At 48.3% G+C, this 24,433-nt stretch overlaps 1 protein-coding gene across 3 annotated transcripts in view; it reads right to left on the bottom strand.

Moving 5' to 3' along the window:
- Positions 1 to 251: 251 nt before the first annotated feature.
- The window catches only part of LOC311148876 (ubiquitin carboxyl-terminal hydrolase 36-like), a 39,390-nt gene continuing 15,208 nt past the window's right edge, over positions 252 to 24,433 (bottom strand). The window contains exons 5-20 of one of the 3 annotated variants that reach the window (XM_084185875.1): positions 18,690 to 18,792; positions 18,449 to 18,516; positions 18,133 to 18,203; positions 17,576 to 17,658; positions 17,352 to 17,463; positions 16,976 to 17,116; positions 16,556 to 16,656; positions 15,926 to 16,109; positions 15,212 to 15,580; positions 11,555 to 11,767; positions 6,143 to 6,273; positions 5,046 to 5,771; positions 2,850 to 3,049; positions 1,973 to 2,155; positions 1,742 to 1,857; positions 252 to 1,327 (exon numbers count right to left, since the gene is read on the bottom strand). In XM_084185875.1, coding sequence (XP_084042001.1) covers positions 1,196 to 1,327; positions 1,742 to 1,857; positions 1,973 to 2,155; positions 2,850 to 3,049; positions 5,046 to 5,771; positions 6,143 to 6,273; positions 11,555 to 11,767; positions 15,212 to 15,580; positions 15,926 to 16,109; positions 16,556 to 16,656; positions 16,976 to 17,116; positions 17,352 to 17,463; positions 17,576 to 17,658; positions 18,133 to 18,203; positions 18,449 to 18,516; positions 18,690 to 18,792 — 2,933 coding nt within the window. In that variant the 3' untranslated portion in view covers positions 252 to 1,195. The remainder of the gene's footprint in view (positions 1,328 to 1,741; positions 1,858 to 1,972; positions 2,156 to 2,849; positions 3,050 to 5,045; positions 5,772 to 6,142; positions 6,274 to 11,554; positions 11,768 to 15,211; positions 15,581 to 15,925; positions 16,110 to 16,555; positions 16,657 to 16,975; positions 17,117 to 17,351; positions 17,464 to 17,575; positions 17,659 to 18,132; positions 18,204 to 18,448; positions 18,517 to 18,689; positions 18,793 to 24,433) is intronic. The other 2 variants (XM_084185876.1, XM_084185877.1) reach the window with 2 other exon arrangements.

Below are 24,433 nucleotides of genomic sequence, written 5' to 3'. Positions count from 1 at the left end.
AAAGGTGACTTGGTGATGGTGACGAGCGCGAGATGGTCACCACACGTCTTCACATACAGAATAGGCCATTTGAGTCACGAGAACAACAGTTTTCATAGCATTCACCTCTATTGGCTCACTCTCCTGCAGATTGCCCAGTCTGCAGATCCCTAAGTCTGCAACAGCACCACAGTACAGTACAGGGGTTGTAACCAGTGGTGTAGTGGAGGGTAAACGCATGTAAATCCCTTTTACGCATGTTTTTGTATTTTGCCCGAGCGCTTTCCCACCATTTGCGGAAAAATGCATTGAACGTATAGGGAGCGTTGCTTTACTCAGCAGGAACGGCGATCAGCGTTTACCCACCTATTTTTTTTAAACACTAAAATCACTGGTTGCAACGTTTTAGAATGTTCAGATATAAATACATTGTGTAGAACAGAATGATTCTCTATAGGAAGTCATTTCAGCTCTATACATTACTATAATTCAAAGTTCTGAACGTTTCACCCACCTGAACGCAACCCAAGTGTCTCCCTCATAGGTTTCAATACATTTAGCTGATGGGTAAGGGTTATCTAGCATACATTATATGAAATCTCACCTCATCCTTTCACACAGATAAATGCTATATGGTGCATGCCACATCCTTTGATACAGGCTAGAAAATCCCAGAACCGTCCCCTATTGTAGCCCAACCATGTAAAATGTCCAAATATGAGAATTCATAACATGACTTGTTCTGAATTCATAACATTACATACGGTGTCATGTTATTACCACAGACGGAAGCTCAGCATCATCACAGTATGGTAAATCCATCATATTCCATGAGCAGCTTGAGCACCATTGACTGTGAACAATATTTTTATACCCATCTTAGACAACGGTGTAGAATCAACAGTCAACTCATTGTTTCTGAACCCTGGCTGACGATGGTAACATCACAGCTCGTGTTGGTCACCAGACTCTCAGTCATCGAAGGAAGACTTGAGCTGTAAGATCTATAGTGAAGAGACTAGCACAGATCAAAGATGGTCATTATCTCTCGCCGAAAGGTGTGTTGTTCTGTCAACTGGCCATGGTCTCTCGTATTGCAATCAGGGTATGAACTGCCAAACAGTCAAAAGGGAGTAACATTGTTACAGTGGTGTCACGTGTCGTCACTCCGGTTCGGTTGTACTGTATGTGGCCAAACATCCATTCTGTCTGTCTCTCAGTGACGGTATCCAAAGCCGGTCTTCTTAGCACCGGGTGTGACCGACCACATGCTACGCCGGTCCTGGATCTTCTGGAAGATATTGCCGCTCCTCCTCTTCTCTCGCTTATACTTTTTCATTTTTTTCACCTGTTCATATACACACACACACACACACACACACACACACACACACACACACACACACACGAAATGTTAAGACCAGAGGTAAAACGTGCCGGAACCAGTTAGCGGTGCATTCAAAGGCAACGAGAAAGAGTGGGAATAGTTAAGGCAGAAGGAGCCCTTAACCCATGCTTTAGAATGCAGCTAACTGGTTCATTCAGTTTCCACTAGTATTGTTACAAGTTCCTAAAACAAGGCCAGGAGACTCAGGATGTTGCTAAATAACCGGGAAAGAAATTGAAACAGCACCCTAGGTAATTCAAAGATACGCAAAAACTAAAAGTGAACTATTCCTTTAACATAATGTCTTCTGTAGAAAACAATCACTATGTCAAAACAGCTTTAGATGGGCTTGTGTGCCTGTAGGTGCCCTCTCACCTTTCCACTGTCAAAGTCCTCGTCCCACTCGTCGATCACGGTGTCTGTTCTGGCATCACGGGTGTCATCAATGGCATCCCTACTGATGGCAGACGCCTCTCCCTCCCAGCTGAGGACTGGACACACACACACACACACACCTCAGTCATCACAGCCAAATACAACAATTTCTTGACTTCACTGGAGGTAAAGTGTAACCTTGAGAATGTTTTATCAAGTTCTAGATCTCACCTTGGGTTCCGTAGGCTTTGTCCAAAGAGTTCTTCAGGAGCTCCTCCACCACTCCCCCACTCCTCTTGCCGTCCCAGGCCATGGGGGCTGGGCGGGGCACATCCCCAGGCCCATCCTCTACTGCGGGGGCCTTGGAGCGCTTGTAGCCATCCTTAACCTGGCTGTCCCACACGATCACTCCAGCTATGGTGGGGGGGAGGGAGTAGAGTTAGCACAGGGGTGTATTTTCTGAGGTGAAACATTCACAACCAGAGACAACTAAAACCAGATTTTAAGTATGTAGTAAAGACAATGGACCTATATTGTTTTATATAATATAATCTTTGAGAACTAACAATCACCAACATAAAAGCTAGACAGAGGAAGAATTGAAAATTCCCCCCAAAAATAATTTAGCAGCATTTATTAAGTCTGAGCAAAAGAACAGCATTAACCATGGCAAAATGCATAGAATCACACGAAACTAGCTTTAAAACTGAAACAATTTCTCAGCTCTATGGAGAAATATGTAGAATTGCAGAAAACCGCCGTCATTTATTTTTCCTATACCACCAAGAGGGAGGGCCTCTAAAATGTAGTTACCACACCCCTTTTTGATCCCCCAAAAAACCCTGACAACATTTGCAGATGCAACAAAAAGAGCAAACACAAAACAAAATGTGAGCCCTGGGAAATATAATAATGTATACATAATTTACATAATAATGCAAAACAAGGATAGAGCCTAATCAAGAGATATCGCCCACAGGAGTTCAAGTCCTGAAACCATATTAGGGTATGAGTTTAGAAAAGTTTTCACGAATGGGTTATGCTAAAAACGGAAGGGGTAAAACTGTGGACTGTTGGCTTCGGTCAATGCAGCAGTGTGTGGGCCCACCGGTGCTCTCCACGGTGGCCTTCTTAAGAAGGGGCTCCACTGGTTCCGTGTCGCTCCTCTGGTCGTCAGCGCAACAACGTCTGCTTTCCTCCCACTGTTTCACCTCTTCTTTTAGCCTGCGCTTCTTCTTCTTTAACTTCTTTGGCGCAGTAGAATCCCCAGCACCGTTTTCAACAACCGTGTCCTGCATCCCAGAACTTCTGTAAAAAAAAATAATATTTTTTTATTTTTTTGCCATGTCAATGTGCAAAAACACTGGACATTTGGTAGTATTTTCTCATATACTTCCCATGCAAGAATCCATATTGGTCAGGGTGGATTTGACCCAGTGATACATTCTATATGTTGCTTTCTATATATTTAGCTAATATCTTGGCATCACAGCATTTAGTTTTTATATACATACACACACACACACACACACACATACAGTTGAAGTCGGAAGTTTACATACACTTAGGTTGGAGTCATTAAAACTACTTTTTCAACCACTCCACAAATTTCTTGTTAACAAACTATAGTTTTGGCAAGTCGGTTAGGACATCTACTTTGTGCATGACACAAGTAATTTTTCCAACAATTGTTTACAGATTATTTCACTTATAATTCACTGTATCACAATTCCAGTGGGTCAAAATACACTAAATTGACTGTGCCTTTAAACAGCTTGGAAAATTCCAGAAAATGGCTTTAGAAGCTTCTGATAGGCTAATTGACATAATGAGTCAATTGGAGGTGTACCTGTGGATGTATTTCAACGCCTACCTTCAAACTCCGTGCCTCTTTGCTTGACAAAAAACAAAATCAGCCAAGACCTCAGAAAAACAATTGTAGACCTCCACAAGTCTGGTTCATCCTTGGGAGCAATTTCCAAACGCCTGAAGGTACCACGTTCATCTGTACAAACAATAGTACGGAAGTATAAACACCATTGAACCACGCAGCCATCATACCGCTCAGGAAGGAGACGTGTTCCGTCTCCTAGAGATGAGCGTATTTGGTGCGAAAAGTGCAAATCAATCCCAGAACAACAGCAAAAGGACCTTGTGAAGATGCTGGAGGACACAGGTACAAAAGTATCTATATCCACAGTAAATCGAGTCCTATAATCGACATAACCTGAAAGGCCGCTCAGCAAGGAAGAAGCCACTGCTCCAAAACCTCCATAAAAAGCCAGACTACGGTTTGCAACTGCACATGGGGACAAAGATCGTACTTTTTGGAGAAATGTCCTCTGGTCTGATGAAACAAAAATAGAACTGTTTGGCCATAATGACCATCGTTATGTTTGGAGGAAAAAGGGGGTCGCTTGCAAGCCGAAGAACACCATCCCGACCGTGAAGCACGGGGTGGCAGCATCATGCTGTGGGGGTGCTTTGCTGCAGGAGGGACTGGTGCACTTCACAAAATAGATGGCATCATGAGGAAGGAAAATTATGTGGATATATTGAAACAACACCTCAAGACATCAGTCAGGAAGTTAAAGCTTGGTGGCAAATGGGCCTTCCAAATGGACAATGACCCCATGCTTACTTCCAAAGTTGTAGCAAAATGGCTTAAGGACAACAAAGTCAAGGTATTGGAGAGGCCATCACAAAGCCCTGACCTCAATCCTATAGAACATTTGTGGGCAGAACTGAAAAAGCGTGTGCGAGCAAGGAGGCCTACAAACCTGACTCAGTTACACCAGCTCTGTCAGGAGGAATGGGCCAAAATTCCCCCAACTTATTGTGGGAAGCTTGTGGAAGGCTACCCGAAACGTTTGACCCAAGTTAAACAATTTAAAGGCAATGCTACCAAATACTAATTGAGTGCATGTACACTTCTGACCTACTGGGAATGTGATTAAATAAATAAAAGCTGAAATAAAATCACTCTACTATTATTCTGACATTTCACATTCTTAAAATAAAGTGGTGATCCTAACTGACCTAAAACAGGGAATTTTTTACTAGGATTAAATGTCAGGAATTGTGAAAAACTGACTTTAAATGTATTTGGCTAAGGTGCATGTAAACTTCCGACTTCAACTGATTATATATATATTTATATTTTAGTATTTTATGCGTTGGACCTTTTAACTGAAATGTTTACTGATGCAGGTCTAAAGCCACATGACCAGACAGACAAATAATGTTCCTCTGCAATTTATCTAACTTTTCTAGCTATAATATCACAATAACATTTGAAAGTGACCTTTCTGAAACAAAATGTGTTGATGTTGCTTCCTCCGGTCCCTCCTCAAATCTCCTCCTTTTCCTCTTCCTCCTCCTCTTCATCATCGTCAGAGTGTGCATACTCTGCTCTCCTTGATTCGCATCACACTGGTGCTCCATTGGAACCAACTGGAGCTTACTCTCTGGCTGGGGTTCAGGCTGGGGATGGGGCTGCTTTGGTTGTTCCAGGGCTCCTTTGTCAGGGGGGCTGAGGTTCCATGATCCCCCCTGACACCAGTCCTCCTCTTGGGCCGGCGGAGGAGCCTCCAGATGAGATTGGACCCTTTCCCTGTGGTTCTCTGATGTATCTCCATCCACCTCCTCCCTCTTCCTCTTCTTTCTCCTTTTCCTCCTCTTCCTCTCGCTGGCCGGTTCGATCGGCTCGGGCTCAGCGGGGATGTCTGGGACAACGGAGGCCAGTGCTGGCTCTCGCTCTCCGCCTTCCAGTTCAGAATGACGCCGTTTCTTTGTCTTCTTCTTTTTCTTTAAGGTGGTGGCGGCGCTGCTTGGGCCAGGCTCTGACAGACTGGAGCTGAGGGTCTTGTCAGGTTTGGGGCTCTTTGGAAGGTGGGGCTGAAGCCCATTGGTTTGTGGAGAGAGGGTGGAGTTTAGTTTCTGTGGACTCTGATTCTTAGATGGGATGCCTGAGTGGACATGGTGGGCTGCGGGAGGAGATTGCAGTTTGGGTGAATGGAACGGACCAACCCTGAGGGGGGAACGAGAAGAACATGATCAACAACAAAATAGGAGAAATTCAAACCATCCAGCAAAATATTGAACACAATGTATAGGCTTGTGTGTTACTTCAAATGTTAACTAACGGGACAATAAACCAGAAAATGGGTGAATGGCTGGGCTTGAGGCTACACCAGTGAGAACTGGGTGATGTTCAGTAGAGCATACTGTAACAAACTGCTTTGAAAAGGGAAAACAGAATGTAGAGTTTTCTAAATTGCACAAATTCTAGTACTACCACAATTTTTTACTCAAACGGTTTACAATTGTTTTCTCCTGTTTTGTGGCTAACTGGACACAATGCTGTGTACGGTCTGAGGTGAGGTGTGGTGCGGGTCGTACCTGTGACTGTGAGTGGGTGAGGTGGAGGTGAGGGTGTTAAGTTGAGCAGGATGCGTGCGGTCACTGGATGGATGGCGTGGCAGGTGGGGGTGTTGAGCCTCAGTGCTGCTCGGACTCCGGCTGCGACTGGCCTGCAGTTATCGACAAAAATAAAAACTTGGTGGTCTAAAAGAAAATTGCCATGAACGTGACAAAAAGGAGGAATGATCAAATAAGGAGGAAGGAATCATTGTAAAGATGGAGGAAAAAATGAAGGGAGGGAGAACAAAAACAGGAGAGGATGGTATGGCAGAGAAGAATTACAAATGGTTAGAAGAAAATTATTGGAACTGAAACAAAAAAAAAGACAATCCATTCTAAAAAGAGAAGACTACTAGTACAGGGCTCTCCAACCCTGTTCCTGTGGAGATACTGTCCTGTAGGTTTTAACTCCAACCCTGTTCCTGTAGAGATACTGTCCTGTAGGTTTTAACTCCAACCCTGTTCCTGTAGAGATACTGTCCTGTAGGTTTTAACTCCAACCCTGTTCCTGTAGAGATACTGTCCTGTAGCTTTTAACTCCAACCCTGTTCCTGTAGAGATACTGTCCTGTAGGTTTTAACTCCAACCCTGTTCCTGTAGAGATACTGTCCTGTAGGTTTACTCCAACCCTGTTCCTGTAGAGATACTGTCCTGTAGGTTTTAACTCCAACCTGTTCCTGTAGAGATACTGTCCTGTAGGTTTTAACTCCAACCCTGTTCCTGTAGAGATACTGTCCTGTAGGTTTTAACTCCAACCCTGTTCCTGTAGAGATACTGTCCTGTAGGTTTACTCCAACCCTGTTCCTGTAGAGATACTGTCCTGTAGGTTTTAACTCCAACCCTGTTCCTGTAGAGATACTGTCCTGTAGGTTTTAACTCCAACCCTGTTCCTGTAGAGATACTGTCCTGTAGGTTTTAACTCCAACCCTGTTCCTGTAGAGATACTGTCCTGTAGGTTTTAACTCCAACCCTGTTCCTGTAGAGATACTGTCCTGTAGGTTTTAACTCCAACCCTGTTCCTGTAGAGATACTGTCCTGTAGGTTTTAACTCCAACCCTGTTCCTGTAGAGATACTGTCCTGTAGGTTTTCAATCCAAACCCAGTTGTAACTAACCTGATTCAGCTTATCAACCAGCTAATTATTAGAATCAGGTGCGCTAGATTAGGGTTGGAGCTAAAACCTACAGGACAGTATCTCTCCAGGAACAGTGTTGGAGAGCCCTGTACTAGAGTATGTGGTTGGTTAGACAGGAGAACAGGAACACAGACACAGTGTACTAGTCTTGCATAGGGCTGGGCGGTATACCGTATTTATCTATACACACACACACACCCACCCACCCACCCACCCCGGTATTGATACACGGAGCGGTTCGAGTTTTTACTTCACCTTCTATAACCATTTCAATGGTTGGTTTGTTAAACGTGATATGCAACTCTGGTGCGTATAATGTCCGTTTTTATAGTTTACTACGTTTGCTACTTGAGTCATCTCTCTCCCCCCCCTCTCCTCTTGCTGCTCAGCCTCTGCTGCATGCCAGCCAACCACACCAAGCCCTGCCCAGTCACTAAAGGAGAGAGCAGTTGCTCGACCACGGAGTCTCAAGCACTTTCTTGCCATTCACGTTGCATGGTCAGATGGATGCAACAATCTTGGTGACATGCTGCTTTCCACAAGCATTCTATACACTATTAGTTTGTGTATCTTACTGTCTGCAAACTACTATCTGCTAGTTTGTCTTTTCTTAGCAAATAATAATCATAAATAAATAATAATAATTTGTGTTAGCCACTAATGCTAATCGCTAGTTAGCTGGCTAGCTAGCTTGCTAAATTGACTAAGACTCAGAGCAAGTTCCTACGCTGTCAATAATTCCTCCCTGGTTTATTCATTCACTGTCATGTCAAACAACAACGTATTCAAGGTGCTGCCCACTATATTCCAACTATAGAATTAGAATAATAATTATATTTCCATGATTCCAACAGTGCACCAATTAACTACATTTTTTGCCCATATCTGTGTGGCACAGTGTGGAAATTATAATAATAAAGGTGCAGGAAATGCAGAAATGGAGTTGGAGTGAACAGTATAAATGGAGAAATTGAAATCACTTACAATTTGTGTTGCCACCCTAGGGTCATGAACTACTCAAAGCATTTTTAGAACTTTTATTATTTCAAAACTATCATTCATAAAAAATTAAAAACATGATATATGAGCTGCCCAGTGATGCGAGTCTACCAGACGAGCTAAATGCCTTTTATGCTCGCTTCGAGGCAAGCAACTGAAGCATGCATGAAAGCACCAGCTGTTCCGGACGACTGTGTGATCAATCTCTCCGTAGCCGATGTGAGCAAGACCTTTAAACAGGTCAACATTCACAAGGCCACGGGGCCAGACGGGTTACCAGGACGTGTACTCAGAGCATGCGCGGACCAACTGGCAACTGTCTTCACTGACATTTTCAACCTCTCCCTGACCGAGTCTGTAATACCTACATGTTTCAAGCAGACCACCACAGTCCCTGTGCCCAAGGAAGCAAAGGTAACCTGCCTAAATGACTACCACCCCGTAGCACTCACATAAGTAGCCATGAAGTGCTTTGAAAGGCTGGTCATGGCTCACATCAACACCATCATCCCGGAAACCCTAGACCCACTCCAATTCGCATACCGCCCCAATCTCAATCGCACTCCACACAGCCCAATCGCACTCCCACATATCTTGCATTACTCATCTCATATGTATATACTGTATTCTACTGTATCTTAGTCCATGCCGCTCTGTCATTGCTTGTCCATATATGTATATATTCTTAAATTCCATTCCTTACTTAGATGGGTGTGTGTATTGGGTATATGTTGTGAAATTGTTAGATATTACATGTTAGACATTACTGCACTGTCGGAGCTAGAAGCACAAGCATTTTGCAACACCCGCAATAACATCTGCTAAACACGTGTATGTGACAAATAATTTGATTTGGACAAAAGGAACACCTATGTGAGAATGCTGTTCATTGACTACAGCTCAGTGTTCAACACCATAGTGCCCACAAAGATTATCACTAAGCTAAGGACCCTGGGACTAAACACCTCCCTCTGCAACTGGATCCTGGACTTACATTTTTACATTTACATTTTAGTCATTTAGCAGACGCTCTTATCCAGAGCGACTTACAGTTAGTGAATACATATCTTTTTATACTGGCCCCCCGTGGGAATCGAACCCACAACCCTGGCGTTGCAAACGCCATGCTCTATCAACTGAGCTACATCCCTGCCGGCCATTCCCTCCCCTACCCTGGACGACGCTGGGCCAATTGTGCGCTGCCGATGAGTCTCCCGGTCGCGGCTGGCTGCGACAGAGCCTGGATTCGAACCAGGAACTCTAGTGGCACAGTTAGCACTGCGATGCAGTGCCTTAGACCACTGCGCCACTCTGTTGCCTAACCTTACCACCTGACGGGACGCCCCCAGGTGGTAAGGTTAGGCAACAACACATCTGCCACGCTGATCCTCAACACGGGGGGCCCCTCAGGGGTGGGTGCTCAGTCCCCCCTGTACTCCCTGTTCACCCACGAATGCGTGGCCAAGCATGACTCCAACACCATCATTAAGTTTGCTGACGACACAACAGTGGTAGGCCTGATCACCGACAAAGATGAGACAGCCTATAGGGAGGAGGTTAGACCTCTCCCTCAACATGAGCAAGACAAAGGAGATGATCGTGGACTACAGGAAAAGGATGGCCGAACATGCTCCCATTCACATTGACAGGGCTGTAGTAGAGCGGTTCGAGAGTTTCAAGTTCCTTGGTGTCCACATCACCAACAAACTATCATGGTCCAAACACACCAAGACAGTCGTGAAGAGGGCACGACAACACCTTTACCCCTTCAGGAGACTGAAAAGATTTGGCATGGGTCCCCAGATCCTCAAAAAGTTATACAGCTGCGCCATCGAGAGCATCCTGACCGGTTGCATCACCGCCTGGTATGGCAACTGCTCTGCATCCGACCTCAAGGCGCTACAGAGGGTAGTGCGTACAGCCCAGTACATCACTGTGGCCGAGCTTCCTGCCATCCAGGACCTATATACTAGGCAGTGTCAGAGGAAGGCCCCAAAAATTGTCAAAGACGCTAGTCACCCAAGTCATAGACTGTTCTCTCTGGTACCGCACGGCAAGCGGTACCGGAGCGCCAAGTCTAGGTCCAAAAGGATCCTTAACAGCTTCTACCCCCAAGCCATAAGACTGCTGGCCAATTAATCAAATGGCCACCCATACTATTTACATTGACACACCCCCCTTTGATTTTACACTGCTGCTACTCGCTGTTTATTATCTATGCATAGTCACGTCACCCCTACCTACATGTACAAATTACCTTGACTAACCTGTATCCCGCACATTGACTCGGTACCGGTACACCCTGTTCATAGCCTCAGTATTGTTATTTCATTGTGGTACTTTATTTTATTTAGTAAATATTTTCTTAACTATTTCTTGAACTGCTTTGTTGGTTAAGGGCTTGTAAGTAAGTATTTCACGGTAACCTGTTGTATTCAGCGCATGTGACCTAAAATTTGATTTGATATTTTGTCCATATCGCCCAGCCCTAGTCTTACACTACAGTTAGTTGGTTTGATAGGAGAATGGGAACACGCAGTGTAGACTACAGCAGATCCAATTATCATACAATCAATTTGATAGGATCATACTGAACACACCTTATTTTGAAGAATCAGGGATAGGGGTGAAGGGAAGGCAGCAGGCAACAAAGACACTACATGCTTCCAAGGCCAAGACCGGTGAAACCAGCTGTATTGCTGATAGACTATAACTAGGGCCCTGTGTTTTGGTTAATCATGCCACATGACCTAGATTTTAACCTTTATTTTAAGTCTGTTCCAGAACTGAGAATTAGAACAAAAATGAACTCAATTGTCTGGGGATGGTGCTGGACCATCTGACAAAGGGGACAGTTTGATGAAAAAGCTTAAAAAAAAAAAAAAAAAAAAAAAAAGGTTAAACCCCTGGTCATGTAACATGAGTAACAAAAACACAGGGCCCTAACTATCAAGACTACTACGATAAGGCCTAGCCCATTTTCCAGTCTCGCATCATCTCTGTGTGAGCCAGTGCTTACTCGTGTCAGAGAGCTTTAAAAACAGACACAACATACTACTTCCTGTTACGCCTGCGACAAAGATCCACCGTCAATCAGAGACGGGCAAACTCATCCACAAGGTATTTACAGGAATTAATCACATGTCGAGTGTCTCCGTTTTAAATACTTGACACAAACCGCTCGCACTAGTCAGCACTGGTTTGCCCAGACAGCGCGGTAGTGGCTACTGACGCTTTCACGGTGCCTCTAGACTCACCTTCTTGGCCGAGAGGGCCAGTTTTTTGGCGGGTGGGGGAGACGTGGTGCTGGTGGGTGAAGACGTGATGTTGATGAGGGCGTGGGGTTTTAGCTTGACCGTCTTCTGCTCCTCTGTGCCCACGGGCTCAAAACTCTTGGCGGGGGAGGCCATGCCGTTCCTAGGGGGGGTGGACGTCCCACCGACCGGTGCACTTTTGGTACCCATGGAATCCTGGATGACACAATAGCAAGCATTTGGTTCTGATTAATAACGTGACCAGAAACCAATGACATACAGCCAAACTGACCATCTTATATCAGTATCGTACAGTGAGGGAAAAAAGCATTTGATCCCCTGCTGATTTTGTATGTTTGCCCACTGACAAAGAAATGATCAGTCTATAATTTTAATGGTAGGTTTATTTGAACAGTGAGAGACAATAACAACAACAAAATCCAGAAAAACGCATGTCAAAAATGTTATAAATCTATTTGCATTTTAATGAGAGAAATAAGTATTTGACCCCCTCTCAATCAAAAAGATTTCTGGCTCCCAGGTGTCTTTTATACAGGTAACGAGCTGAGATCTCAGCTTGTTACCTGTATAAAAGACACCTGTCCACAGAAGCAATCAATCAATCAGATTCCAATCTCTCCACCATGGCCAAGAGCAAAGAGCTCTCCAAGGATGTCAGGGACAAGATTGTAGACCTACACAAGGCTGGAATGGGCTACAAGACCATCGCCAAGCAGCTTGGTGAGAAGGTGACAACAGTTGGTGCGATTATTCGCAAATGGAAGAAACACAAAATAACTGTCATTCTCCCTCGGCCTGGGGATCCATGCAAGATCTCACCTCGTGGAGTTGCAATGATCATGAGAACGGTGAGGAATCAGCCCAGAACTACACGGGAGGAACTTGTCAATGATCTCAAGGCAGCTGGGACCATAGTCACCAAGAAAACAATTGGTAACACACTACGCCGTGAAGGACTGAAATCCTGCAGCGCCCGCAAGGTCCCCCTGCTCAAGAAAGCACATATACAGGGCCGTCTGAAGTTTGCCAATGAACATCAATGATTCAGAGGAGAACTGGGTGAAAGTGTTGTGGTCAGATGAGACCAAAATCGAGCTCTTTGGCATCAACTCAACTCGCCGTGTTTGGAGGAGGAGGAGGAATGCTGCCTATGACCCCAAGAACACCATCCCCACCGTCAAACATGGAGGTGGAAACATTATGCTTTGGGGGTGTTTTTCTGCTAAGGGGACAGGACAACTTCACCGCATCAAAGGGACGATGGACGGGGCCATGTACCGTCAAATCTTGGGTGAGAACCTCCTTCCCTCAACCAGGGCATTGAAAATGGGTCGTGGATGGGTATTCCAGCATGACAATGACCCAAACACACGGCCAAGGCAACAAAGGAGTGGCTCAAGAAGAAGCACATTAAGGTCCTGGAGTGGCCTAGCCAGTCTCCAGACCTTAATCCCATAGAAAATATGTGGAGGGAGCTGAAGGTTCGAGTTGCCAAACGTCAGCCTCGAAACCTTAATGACTTGGAGAAGATCTGCAAAGAGGTGTGGAACAAAATCCTTCCTGAGATGTGTGCAAACCTGGTGGCCAACTACAAGAAACATCTGACCTCTGATTGCCAACAAGGGTTTTGCCACCAAGTACTAAGTCATGTTTTGCAGAGGGGTCAAATACTTATTTCCCTCATTAAAATGGAAATCAATTTATAACATTTTTGACATGCGTTTTTCTGGATTGTTGTTGTTGTTATTCTGTCTCTCACTGTTCAAATAAACCTACCATTAAACTTATAGACTGATCATGTCTTCGTCAGTGGGCAAACATACAAAATCAGCAGGGGATCAAATACTTTTCCCCCCTCACTGTAAATCCAGTTTAACATGAACTAACATGACTGGGCTATGAAGTAATGGAAACTATTACGTTCTGAGGGAGGGAAGCATATGTACAGTGCATTCGGAAAGTATTCAGACCCCTTGACCTTTCCCACATTTTTTTACGTTACAGCCTTATTCTAAAATGGATTAAATTGTTTTCCCCTCTAATCTACACACAATACCCCATAATGACAAAGCAAAAACTGGATTTTAGAAATTTTAGCAAATGCATTAAAAATAAACGGAAATATTTACTCAGTACTTTGTTGAAGCACCTTTGGCAGCGATTACAGGCTCGCGTCTTTGGTATGACGCTATAAGCTTGGCACACCTGTATTTGGGGAGTTTCTCCCATTCTTCTCAGCAGATCCTCTCAAGTTGGATGGGGAGCGTCGCTGCACAGCTATTTTCAGGTCTCTCCAGAGATGTTAGATCGGGTTCAAGTCCGGGCTCTGGCTGGGCCACTCAAGGACATTTAGAGACTTGTCCCAAAGCCACTCCTGCATTGTCTTGGCTGTGTGCTTAGGGTCGTTGCCCTGTTGGAAGGTGAACCTTTGACCCAGTCTGAGGTCCTGAGCGCTTTGGAGCTGGTTTTCATCAAGGATCTCTCTGTACTTAGCTCCATTCATCTTTCCCTCAATCCTGACTAGTCTCCCAGTCCCTGCCGCTGAAAAACATCCCCACAGCATGATGCTACCACCACCATACTTCACCATAGGGATGGTGCCAGGTTTCCTCCAGACGTGACGCTTGGCATTCAGGCCAAAGAGTTCAATCTTGGTTTCATCAGACCAGATAATCTTGTTTCTCATGGTCAGAGTCCTTTATGTGCCTTTTGGCAAACTCTAAGCGGGCTGTCATATGCCTTTTACTGATGAGTGGCTTCCGTCTTGCCACTCTACTATAAAGGCATGATTGGTGGAGTGCTGCAGAGATGGTTGTCCTTCTGGAAGGTTCTCCCATCTCCGCAGAAGAACTCTGGAGCTCTGTCAGAGTGACCATCGGGTTCTCGGTCACCTCCCTGACCAAGGCCCTTCTCCACCGATTGCTCAGTTTGGCCGGGCGGAAGAGTCTTGGTGGTTCCAAACTTCTTCCATTTAAGAATGATGGAGGCCACTGTGTTCTTGGGGACCTTCAATGCTGCAGACATTTTTTGGTACCCTTCCTCAGATCTGTGCCTCGACAATCCTGTCTAGGAGCTCTACGGACAATTCCTTCGACCTCATGGCTTCGTTTTTTTTGCTCCGACATGCACTGTCAACTGTGGGACCTTATATAGACAGGTGTGACCCTTCCAAATCATGTTCAATCAATTGAATTTACCACAGGTGGACTCCAATCAAGTTGTAGAAACATCTCAAGGATGATCAATTGAAACAGGATGCACCTGAGCTCAATTTCGAGTCTCATAGCAAAGGGTCTGAATACTTATGTAAGTAAGGTATGTTTTTTTTTTTTATACATTTGCAAAAAAAAAAAAATCTGTTTTCGCTTTGTCATTATGGGGTATTGTGTGTAGATTGATGAGGAAAACATTTAATTTAATCCATTTTAGAATAAGGCTGTAACATAACAAAATGTGGAAAAAGTCAAGGGGTCTGAATACTTTCCGAATGCACTGTAAATGAGACAACGTGCATGTTTGAGATATGCAAATTCTCATCCTGTACGTGACAGCAATTATATAAGGGCACATTTTGTGCAGTTATAGTAGACTGACTGCCCGTCCAATAAAAGGCATAATATATTGTAACTAGTGCTGTACCTTTGAGTCGGAGGTGTCTGCCGAGGAGGAGTCCGACAGGGACTTGAGTGAGGTAGATGCGGCCAGGCCCCTGCCCCCTTGGTTCCCGTGCCTCCTGTCTCCTCCGTCTGACCTGCTGCCCACGCCGTTGGAGGAGGGGGCAGGGGTGCTGCTGCGCGCCTGGGGCTGCTGAGGGGGACAGGGCTTCTTCAGCTTCTTGAAGGGCTCCTCGATCAGCGTGGGTCCGCCTGCTAGCCTGGGGGGGGCGTGGGCAGCGGACGACGTCCCGTTGGACATCCTGTTGGGCTGCTGGGAGCCATTCCTAGACACGGGTATGCCCAGGCCGCCATCCACAGACTGGATCTTACGCAGCTGGAAAGGGTCCAGTTTCTGCAGCGAAAGAAGAGACATGGTTCAGTGACCAAGCCTTGGGACAAGAGTCAACAACACTCCATACAATACATCCAGGAGGAGATACAAAGTCCCCAGGTTCAGAACAAAGAGGCAGGGCCAGCTTCATCTCATCAGCCATCAGGCTACTGAACAATGGTATCGTGTAAGGCCAGCTTCATCTCATCAGGCTACTGAACAGTGGTATAATGTATATTACATTGTATAAAGGCCAGTATAGTTCATGTTAGTGTCCTATTTGAAGCGTTCTGTATTGTATTGATTTCCATGCAAATGGACAATAAAAGTATCACATCGTATCGAAGGCAGCAAGTCTATTCATACCGTATTGCTTTCAAACGTTCTGATGATGGACCGTTCTGCCAGCCTGTCCCATACCTTGGTGACCTGCGGAGAGGAGAGGGGCCTGTTGAGGTTGGTTTTCCTGAACTGTTCTGACGTCGCTACGTTCTTCCCCATTCCCTGCTTGGTGATCTGGCCGTCCACGTTCTTCTTGGTCTCTGGGATCCTAACGGACAAAGAGCAGGTACGGTCAATAAGTAGAACAAAACAATCAGCAAATCGTCAATAGTAACCAACAGACCTGGGTTAGATACTTTCAAATACTTGAGCTGTGCTTGATTTAGCTTGCCGTGTATAATGGAACCAATTGAATAGTTATAACAGTTGGTAGAGCATGGTGCTTGCAACGCCAGGGTGTGGGTTAGATCTTTTTTTAGCACGGAAATGTACACACTCGCTACTACTGTAAGTCGCTCTGGATAAGAGTGTCTGCTAAATGATTAAAATGTAATGTAAAATGTAACAGAGTAAACTCGATGCTAAATACTTCCAGGGCTCACTTGAAAAAAGGTCTCTCAATGTGACTTCCCTGGTAAAAAATAAAAAGGTATTTGAACGTGTCAGACATCTGTATTCCACCCAGGTCTGGTAACTATATTGTTAACGTCTTACCTCAGGTAGAATAGGACATAGGCTTGCTGATTGAGGACTACTTTGATGTTACTGGAATGGACCATCGAGTCATTCATCTGGTACCATTGCCCGTTGCTGGCCTGTGAAGACAACGGAAATATAAAATGGGCTTTTCTAAATGAAGTGAAGGGACATCCCACAGTAGAGACTAAACACAGATTAACAGGATGGTTCACTTTTTAAAAAGTCTTAGCTCATTTCCACTAGCATTGCTCCAAAGAGGCAAACCAGGAAATTCTGAACGTTGCTAAATAACCAGCTAACAAACTTAAACTGTTCTGATAAAACTGTGATAATGAAAATCAAAACTAAACTTCAAAAAGTAAATGATCCTTTTAAGACTTCCAAACAAAATCGATCTCAAAAGTAGTGTCTTCGGCCTACCATCAGCCTCCTTACCTTGACATAGCAGTAGTAGTGGCCAGCGTGACAGCTGTACCCAGAATGCACCAGGACAGCATAGAGGCCGTACATGACCGGGTCCCCCGTGCTCTGAGACATGTAGGGGCGGATGTTCAGGAACTCTGGGTAGCCAACGTCCTAACAAAGACACAGGCGAGATAAGCATCAGGCGCATGTTCAGTAGGGAGCAAATGTTTTAAAAAAGGGGGAGGAACTGCCTGAATTTGTCCAATAAAAACACAGATTTTAATGTTCCATTGCAAAGCGTTTTACAATTGTGTGCCCTACGGACTACGACCCAGTTAGGGTGAGAACTGTTGCACTGAAACAGCATTTTTAAACAGAGTAATGACTAATGTTGTGAGCGGTTTACCTTGGTGATTTTTCCTCCACTGAAGTTGGCAAACCTCTTGAGAGACAGGGTCAGAACATTGGACGTTCGATGGACTGTGAATCGCTTTGTTGCCGGAACTTTCTTCTTACACCTGATAAAGTGTAAGCGTGTTGTTTATAAACGGCTATAACACTAATGTGGGCCTTGTGTCCGTCTACTGCTACAGTGTGTTAGAAGTTAGAACGTCACTACACAGAACTTACTTGCCACACATGTAGGCGTTCTCTCCACTCAACACGTCGGGCTTGACAAAGAGCTCCAGGGCTCGGACGATGTTTGCTGCTTGCTGAAAAGGAACAGAGAAGACCACTCAGCACAGGCATGAAACCAAAGGGACAGACGGAAGACCACTCAACACAGGCATGAAACCAAAAGGGACAGACGGAAGACCACTCAACACAGGCATGAAACCAAATAGAGTCATCAGTTGAATTCATTTGGGACAGCAAACACAACACACATCCATTAACTCTTTATTCTGGCCCAGGGATAAATCAATAGGACCACTGATCTGACAAGAATTTATAAGTACCATTCTTCCTGGGTTTCTGCCTAGGGAGTTTTTCCTAGCCACAGTGCTTCTACATCTGCATTGCTTGCTCTTTTGGGTTTTAGGCTGGGTTTTCTGAATAAGCACTTTGTGACAACTGCTGATGTCAAAAGCGCTTTATAAAATAAATGTGATCGATTGATTAGATCTGCAATTCTGAATTATTCAAGGACAGGAGGAAGATACTTTTAAAGTAAGCAAGTAACTTACTCGAATCTCCACAGCAATGTCCAAGTAAGGGTCGTACGTGTCCGACACACTTTTGCAAATGGAACACTTAACTGAAAGAGAGAAAATATATAATTAATCCACTAAGGCAATTTGCCAATATGCCTTAAAAAGTAGTTATCAATGTAGCAGGGTTGGGGTCAATTCCATTTGAATTCCAGTCAGCTCAGAAAGTACAAATTCCAGTTCCAAATTGTCTTCAATTAAAAGCATTGAAGAGAATTGGAAATTCAGTGTAGTTCCTGAATTGAAATGGAATTGACCACAACTGTGCAATATAGTAGATTGAAAGATGTACCTCGCGACCTGAGGTAACCTCCAAAGATCTGGTGGACCAATGTGGTGGCCTGTGTCGTCCGGTCTAACCTACGACCCAGAGAGAGAAATACAATCAAAAACACAAAAGAACCATCCAAAAATGACAGAATGACTAAGTAAAAAAAAAAAGATTGACGCTTTCTGAACACCCACATTCAATTCAATCCACATTTCAGTGAGGTATAATTAGTGTCCTTCACGTGATGACTTGACAAACTTACTTGGGGTAGCCGTTCAGACAGGCTTTCTGCATGGCATCGATGGTGTAGCGTAAAAATTCATGGGCGTCTTCCTGGCTTCCGAACCGAAAGTGCCTAGCAATTTCTGCAAGAGCAAACAAGAAACACCCCGTTAAACAAATACCAAAAGCCTCAACTCCATCCCTTATGGCTTCATCAGAAACTATCTACAACACACAATACCAGCACCACCAATCCAATCTTCCTGATGTGTTTGTCTCCGATGTTGGTTTGATGTGGTTTGTAACTAATGGGCTGTGCCTGTGAAAATACATTATTGTCGTCAGTGGGGGAAATTACCTATCCATTATCAACAGGCCTACCGCATGAGACCACTCGGAGGCATTTAGCCATTCAGATGAGTCTCCTCTTAAAGGGAGGGAGAAACAGAGACCTAAACACACTATATCCTGCTACAGCCTCCTCTTAAAGGAAAGGTTCACCCATTATTAATAATATATTGTTTTCGTGCATCTCTGAGCGATGTTCTATCGATTCCCTGGGTCATTTCATGTTTTAACGTGTATCGGAGTTATTGGCAAATTCCGGCCAGTATGGCGTAGCACTGTGATAAAGTCGCTCTAACTCCACTGGAAGTTAATCGGAATACGACTTTTAGATTGTGAAAACGTCTATCATACATGTCAGATTTCAATACTGGCCGATGTCATAACTCGGAAGAATGTCTTCTCTTGAATGAGCCATTGATCATATTTTTGCCATATTCCTACCTGGATAAACTTGTAGGTCTAGCACATTTGTCCTATTGGTCTGCCTCTTTAGCCCAGGGTGCATGCATGGTGCCGTTGCCAGAGCTATTATAAAGGGAAAGGGGGATACCTAGTCAGTTGTACAACTGAATGCATTCAACTGAAATGTGTCTTCTGCATTTAACCCAACCCCTCTGAATCATAGCAGTGTGTGGGGGGCTGCCTTAAAATCGACAGACATCCTTTAGAAAAGAGATAGGAATCTAATGAATGTGTAACGCCCCACCCAGCAGACTGTCGACCAATCATGTTCACGTTGTCATGCTGCGTCACGCAGTTGCTAAGCTAATCGTCACGCAATCCCTTCTCAAAGTCAGTGTATATGTTGAGAAACGTGCCTATTTTCATTGAAAGTGCATAATGTCACTGTTACAACACCATACGATATTACAGATAGCAAGTTAATTATCTCAGAAAATATTTGTAATGTTGTACTTATTGTTGATGAAATCCGTGCTAATGTTGGTTTTTTGAACTAGCGCCCAATAGACTCCCATTCACTCCTTAAAGGAGAGTGCTCCTTGTCCCAGAATCGCCCCGAATGCACCGTGTGGCCCATTGACATAGCATGGGCAACATTTCCCATCTTCTCAAAAATATATCTGCTGTTGCGAATGTCAGACTCCACTCTGAGGCACATCGATCTGCAGGTTGAACGTGGTGAGATTGTAGACTCCTAAATTGATAGTGCAGTTGAGGCGATTTTACAGCTAACTAGCTACTTTACATGCGGATATTGTCTTTGGCATCATTGTGTGTAGCTACGTTTGCTAGCTAGCTAGCCAGCCCATAGAGAGCATTGCATTGTGGATGTTGTAGTCGACTTGAGCTGCAGATTTTCACAACGATTTTCCATGTTGCTACCAACATTGTTATAATGCCAGAATGAAACATTTGTTCACAAAACATAAATAACACTGTGGGATCTAACACTGTAAATTAAAGGAATGAGTGGTTTTGGGTGGAGAAACAGTCTACAGTCTCCTCTTAACAGATAGAAGGAAAGGAGACAGCACAAACTAGAGAGAAAGTTAGCTAGGGCTGCACAGTATATTGAATAACTAAGGGTTATCACAATTATAAGACATGTGCAAAGGCGAGGGAGAGAGAGGGGCGAGGGAGGGAGAGAGGGGCGAGGGAGAGAGAGGCGAGGGAGGGCGGGAGAGAGAGAGGGGCGAGGGAGGGAGAGAGAGAGGGGCGAGGGAGGGAGGGAGAGAGGGGCGAGGGAGGGAGAGAGAGAGGGGCGAGGGAGGGAGAGAGAGGGGCGAGGGAGGGAGAGAGAGGGGCGAGGGAGGGAGAGAGAGAGGGGCGAGGGAGGGAGAGAGAGAGGGGCGAGGGAGGGAGAGAGAGAGGGGCGAGGGAGGGAGAGAGAGAGGGGCGAGGGAGGGAGAGAGAGAGGGGCGAGGGAGGGAGAGAGAGGGGCGAGGGAGGGAGAGAGAGAGGGGCGAGGGAGGGAGAGAGAGAGGGGCGAGGGAGGGAGAGAGAGAGGGGCGAGGGAGGGAGAGAGAGGCGAGGGAGGGAGAGAGGGGCGAGGGAGGGAGGGAGAGAGGGGCGAGGGAGGGAGAGAGGGGCGAGGGAGGGAGAGAGGCGCTAAGGAGAGAGAGAGGGGCGAGGGAGGGAGAGAGGGGCGAGGGAGGGAGAGAGGCGCTAAGGAGAGAGAGAGGGGCGAGGGAGGGAGAGAGGCGAGGGAGGGCAGGAGAGAGGGGCGAGGGAGGGCGGGGCGAGGGAGGGAGAGAGAGAGAGAGGGGCGAGGGAGAGAGGGGCGAGGGAGAGAGAGGGGCGAGGGAGAGAGAGGGGCGAGGGAGAGAGAGGGGCGAGGGAGGGAGAGGGGCGAGGGAGGGAGGGAGAGAGGGGCGAGGGAGGGAGGGAGAGAGGGGCGAGGGAGGGAGAGAGGGGCGAGGGAGGGAGAGAGGGGCTATAGAGAGAGGCGCTAGAGAGAGAGGGGCGCGAAGGAGAGAGAGGGGCGAGGGAGGAAGAGAGGGGCGAGGGAGAGAGGGGTGAGGGAGAGAGAGAGAGGGGCGCGAAGGAGAGAGAGAGAGGGGCGTGAAGGAGAGAGAGAGAGGGGCGTGAAGGAGAGAGAGAGGGGGGCGCGAAGGAGGAAGAGAGAGGGGGGCGCGAAGGAGGAAGAGAGAGGGGGGCGCGAAGGAGAGAGAGAGAGGGGCGCGAAGGAGAGAGAGAGGCGAATGAGAGCGGGAGGGAGGGGCGAGAGAGCGAGGCGAGCGAGGGGCGAGGGAGAGAGAGGGGCGAAGGAGAGAAAGGAGCGAAGGAGGGAGGGAGAGAGGGAGAGAGGGGCGAGGGAGGGAGAGAGGGGCGAGGGAGGGAGAGAGAGGGGCGAGGGAGGAAGAGAGAGGGGCGAGGGAGGAAGAGAGAGGGGCGAGGGAGGAAGAGAGAGGGGCGAGGGAGGGGGCGAGGCGCGAAGGAGAGAGAGAGAGGGGCGCGAAGGAGGGAGAGGGTCGAATGAGAGAGAGGGGCGAATGAGAGAGAGGGGCGGAGGGAGAGCGGGAAGGAGGGAGAGGGGCAAAGGAGAGAGAGAGGGGCGAGGGAGAGAGAGAGGGGCGAGGGAGCGAGAGGGGCGAGGGAGAGAGAGAGGGGCGAGGGAGAGAAAGGAGCGAAGGAGGGAGGAGAGAGAGAGGGGCGAAGGAGAGAGAGGGGCGAGGGAGAGAGGGGCGAGGGAGGGAGAGGGGCGAGGGGCGAGGGAGGGAGAGGGGCGAGGGAGGGAGGAGAGAGAGGCGAAGGAGGGAGGAGAAAGAGAGAGGGAGGGAGGAGAGAGAGGGGCGAAGGAGAGAGAGAGAGGCGAGGGAGAGAGAGGGGCGAGGGAGAGAGAGGGGCGAGGGAGGGAGAGGGGCGAGGGAGGGAGAGGGGCGAGGGAGGGAGAGGGGCGAGGGAGGGAGGAGAGAGAGGCGAAGGAGGGAGGAGAAAGAGAGAGGGAGGGAGGAGAGAGAGGGGCGAAGGAGAGAGAGAGAGGCGAGGGAGAGAGAGAGAGGCGAGGGAGGCGAGGGAGAGAGAGGGGCGAGGGAGGGAGAGAGAGGGGCGAAGGAGAGAGAGAGAGGGGCGAGGGAGGGAGAGAGGCGAGGGAGGGCAGGAGAGAGGGGCGAGGGAGGGAGGGAGAGAGGGGCGAGGGAGGGAGAGAGAGGCGAGGGAGGGAGAGAGGGGAGAGAGGGGCGAGGGAGGGAGAGAGGGGCGAGGGAGGGAGAGGCGCTAGAGAGAGAGGGGCGAGGGAGGAAGAGAGGGGTGAGGGACGGAGAGAGAGGGGCGCGAAGGAGAGAGAGGGGCGTGAAGGAGAGAGAGAGGGGCGCGAAGGAGAGAGAGAGGGGCGCGAAGGAGAGAGAGAGGGGCGCGCGAAGGAGAGAGAGAGAGGGGCGCGAAGGAGAGAGAGAGAGGGGCGCGAAGGAGAGAGAGGCGAATGAGAGCGGGAGGGAGGGGCGAGAGAGCGAGGCGAGCGAGGGGCGAGGGAGAGAGGGGCGAAGGAGAGAAAGGAGCGAAGGAGGGAGGGAGAGAGGGGCGAGGGAGGGAGAGGGGGGAGGGGGAGAGGGAGGGGGCGAGGCGCGAAGGAGAGAGAGAGAGGGGCGCGAAGGAGAGAGAGAGGGGCGCGAAGGAGAGAGAGAGGGGCGCGAAGGAGAGAGAGGGTCAAATGAGAGAGAGGGGCGAATGAGAGAGAGGGGCGAATGAGAGAGAGGGGCGAGGGAGAGCGGGAAGGAGGGAGAGGGGCGAAGGAGAGAGAAGAGCAAAGGAGAGAGAGGGGCGAGGGAGAGAGAGGGGCGAGGGAGAGAGAGGGGCGAGGGAGAGAGAGGGGCGAGGGAGAGAGAGGGGCGAGGGAGAGAGAGGGGCGAGGGAGAGAGAGGGGCGAGGGAGAGAGAGGGGCGAGCAGAGAGAGAGGGGCGAAGGAGAGAGAGGGGCGAGGGAGAGAGAGGGGCGAGGGAGAGAGAGGGGCGAGGGAGAGAGAGGGGCGAGGGAGAGAGAGGGGCGAGGGAGAGAGAGGGGCGAGGGAGAGAGAGGGGCGAGGGAGAGAGAGGGGCGAGGGAGAGAGAGGGGCGAGGGAGGGAGAGGGGCGAGGGAGGGAGAGGGGCGAGGGAGGGAGGAGAGAGAGGCGAAGGAGGGAGGAGAAAGAGAGAGGGAGGGAGGAGAGAGAGGGGCGAAGGAGAGAGAGAGAGGCGAGGGAGGGAGAGAGAGGGGCGAGGGAGGGAGAGAGAGGGGCGAAGGAGAGAGAGAGAGGGGCGAGGGAGGGAGAGAGGCGAGGGAGGGCAGGAGAGAGGGGCGAGGGAGGGAGGGAGGGAGAGAGAGGGGCGAGGGAGGGAGGGAGGGAGAGAGAGGGAGAGAGGGGAGAGAGGGGCGAGGGAGGGAGAGAGGGGCGAGGGAGGGAGAGGCGCTAGAGAGAGAGAGGGGCGCGAAGGAGAGAGAGGGGCGAGGGAGGAAGAGAGGGGTGAGGGACGGAGAGAGAGGGGCGCGAAGGAGAGAGAGGGGCGTGAAGGAGAGAGAGAGGGGCGCGAAGGAGGGAGAGGGTCGAATGAGAGAGAGGGGCGAATGAGAGAGAGGGGCGGAGGGAGAGCGGGAAGGAGGGAGAGGGGCAAAGGAGAGAGAGAGGGGCGAGGGAGAGAGAGAGGGGCGAGGGAGCGAGAGGGGCGAGGGAGAGAGAGAGGGGCGAGGGAGAGAAAGGAGCGAAGGAGGGAGGAGAGAGAGAGGGGCGAAGGAGAGAGAGGGGCGAGGGAGAGAGGGGCGAGGGAGGGAGAGGGGCGAGGGGCGAGGGAGGGAGAGGGGCGAGGGAGGGAGGAGAGAGAGGCGAAGGAGGGAGGAGAAAGAGAGAGGGAGGGAGGAGAGAGAGGGGCGAAGGAGAGAGAGAGAGGCGAGGGAGAGAGAGGGGCGAGGGAGAGAGAGGGGCGAGGGAGGGAGAGGGGCGAGGGAGGGAGAGGGGCGAGGGAGGGAGAGGGGCGAGGGAGGGAGAGGGGCGAGGGAGGGAGG

This window comes from Coregonus lavaretus (genome assembly GCF_964263955.1).
Source record: "Coregonus lavaretus genome assembly, chromosome: 2".
NCBI lineage: Eukaryota > Metazoa > Chordata > Actinopteri > Salmoniformes > Salmonidae > Coregonus > Coregonus lavaretus.
This window is presented reverse-complemented; position numbering and strand designations above follow the sequence as displayed.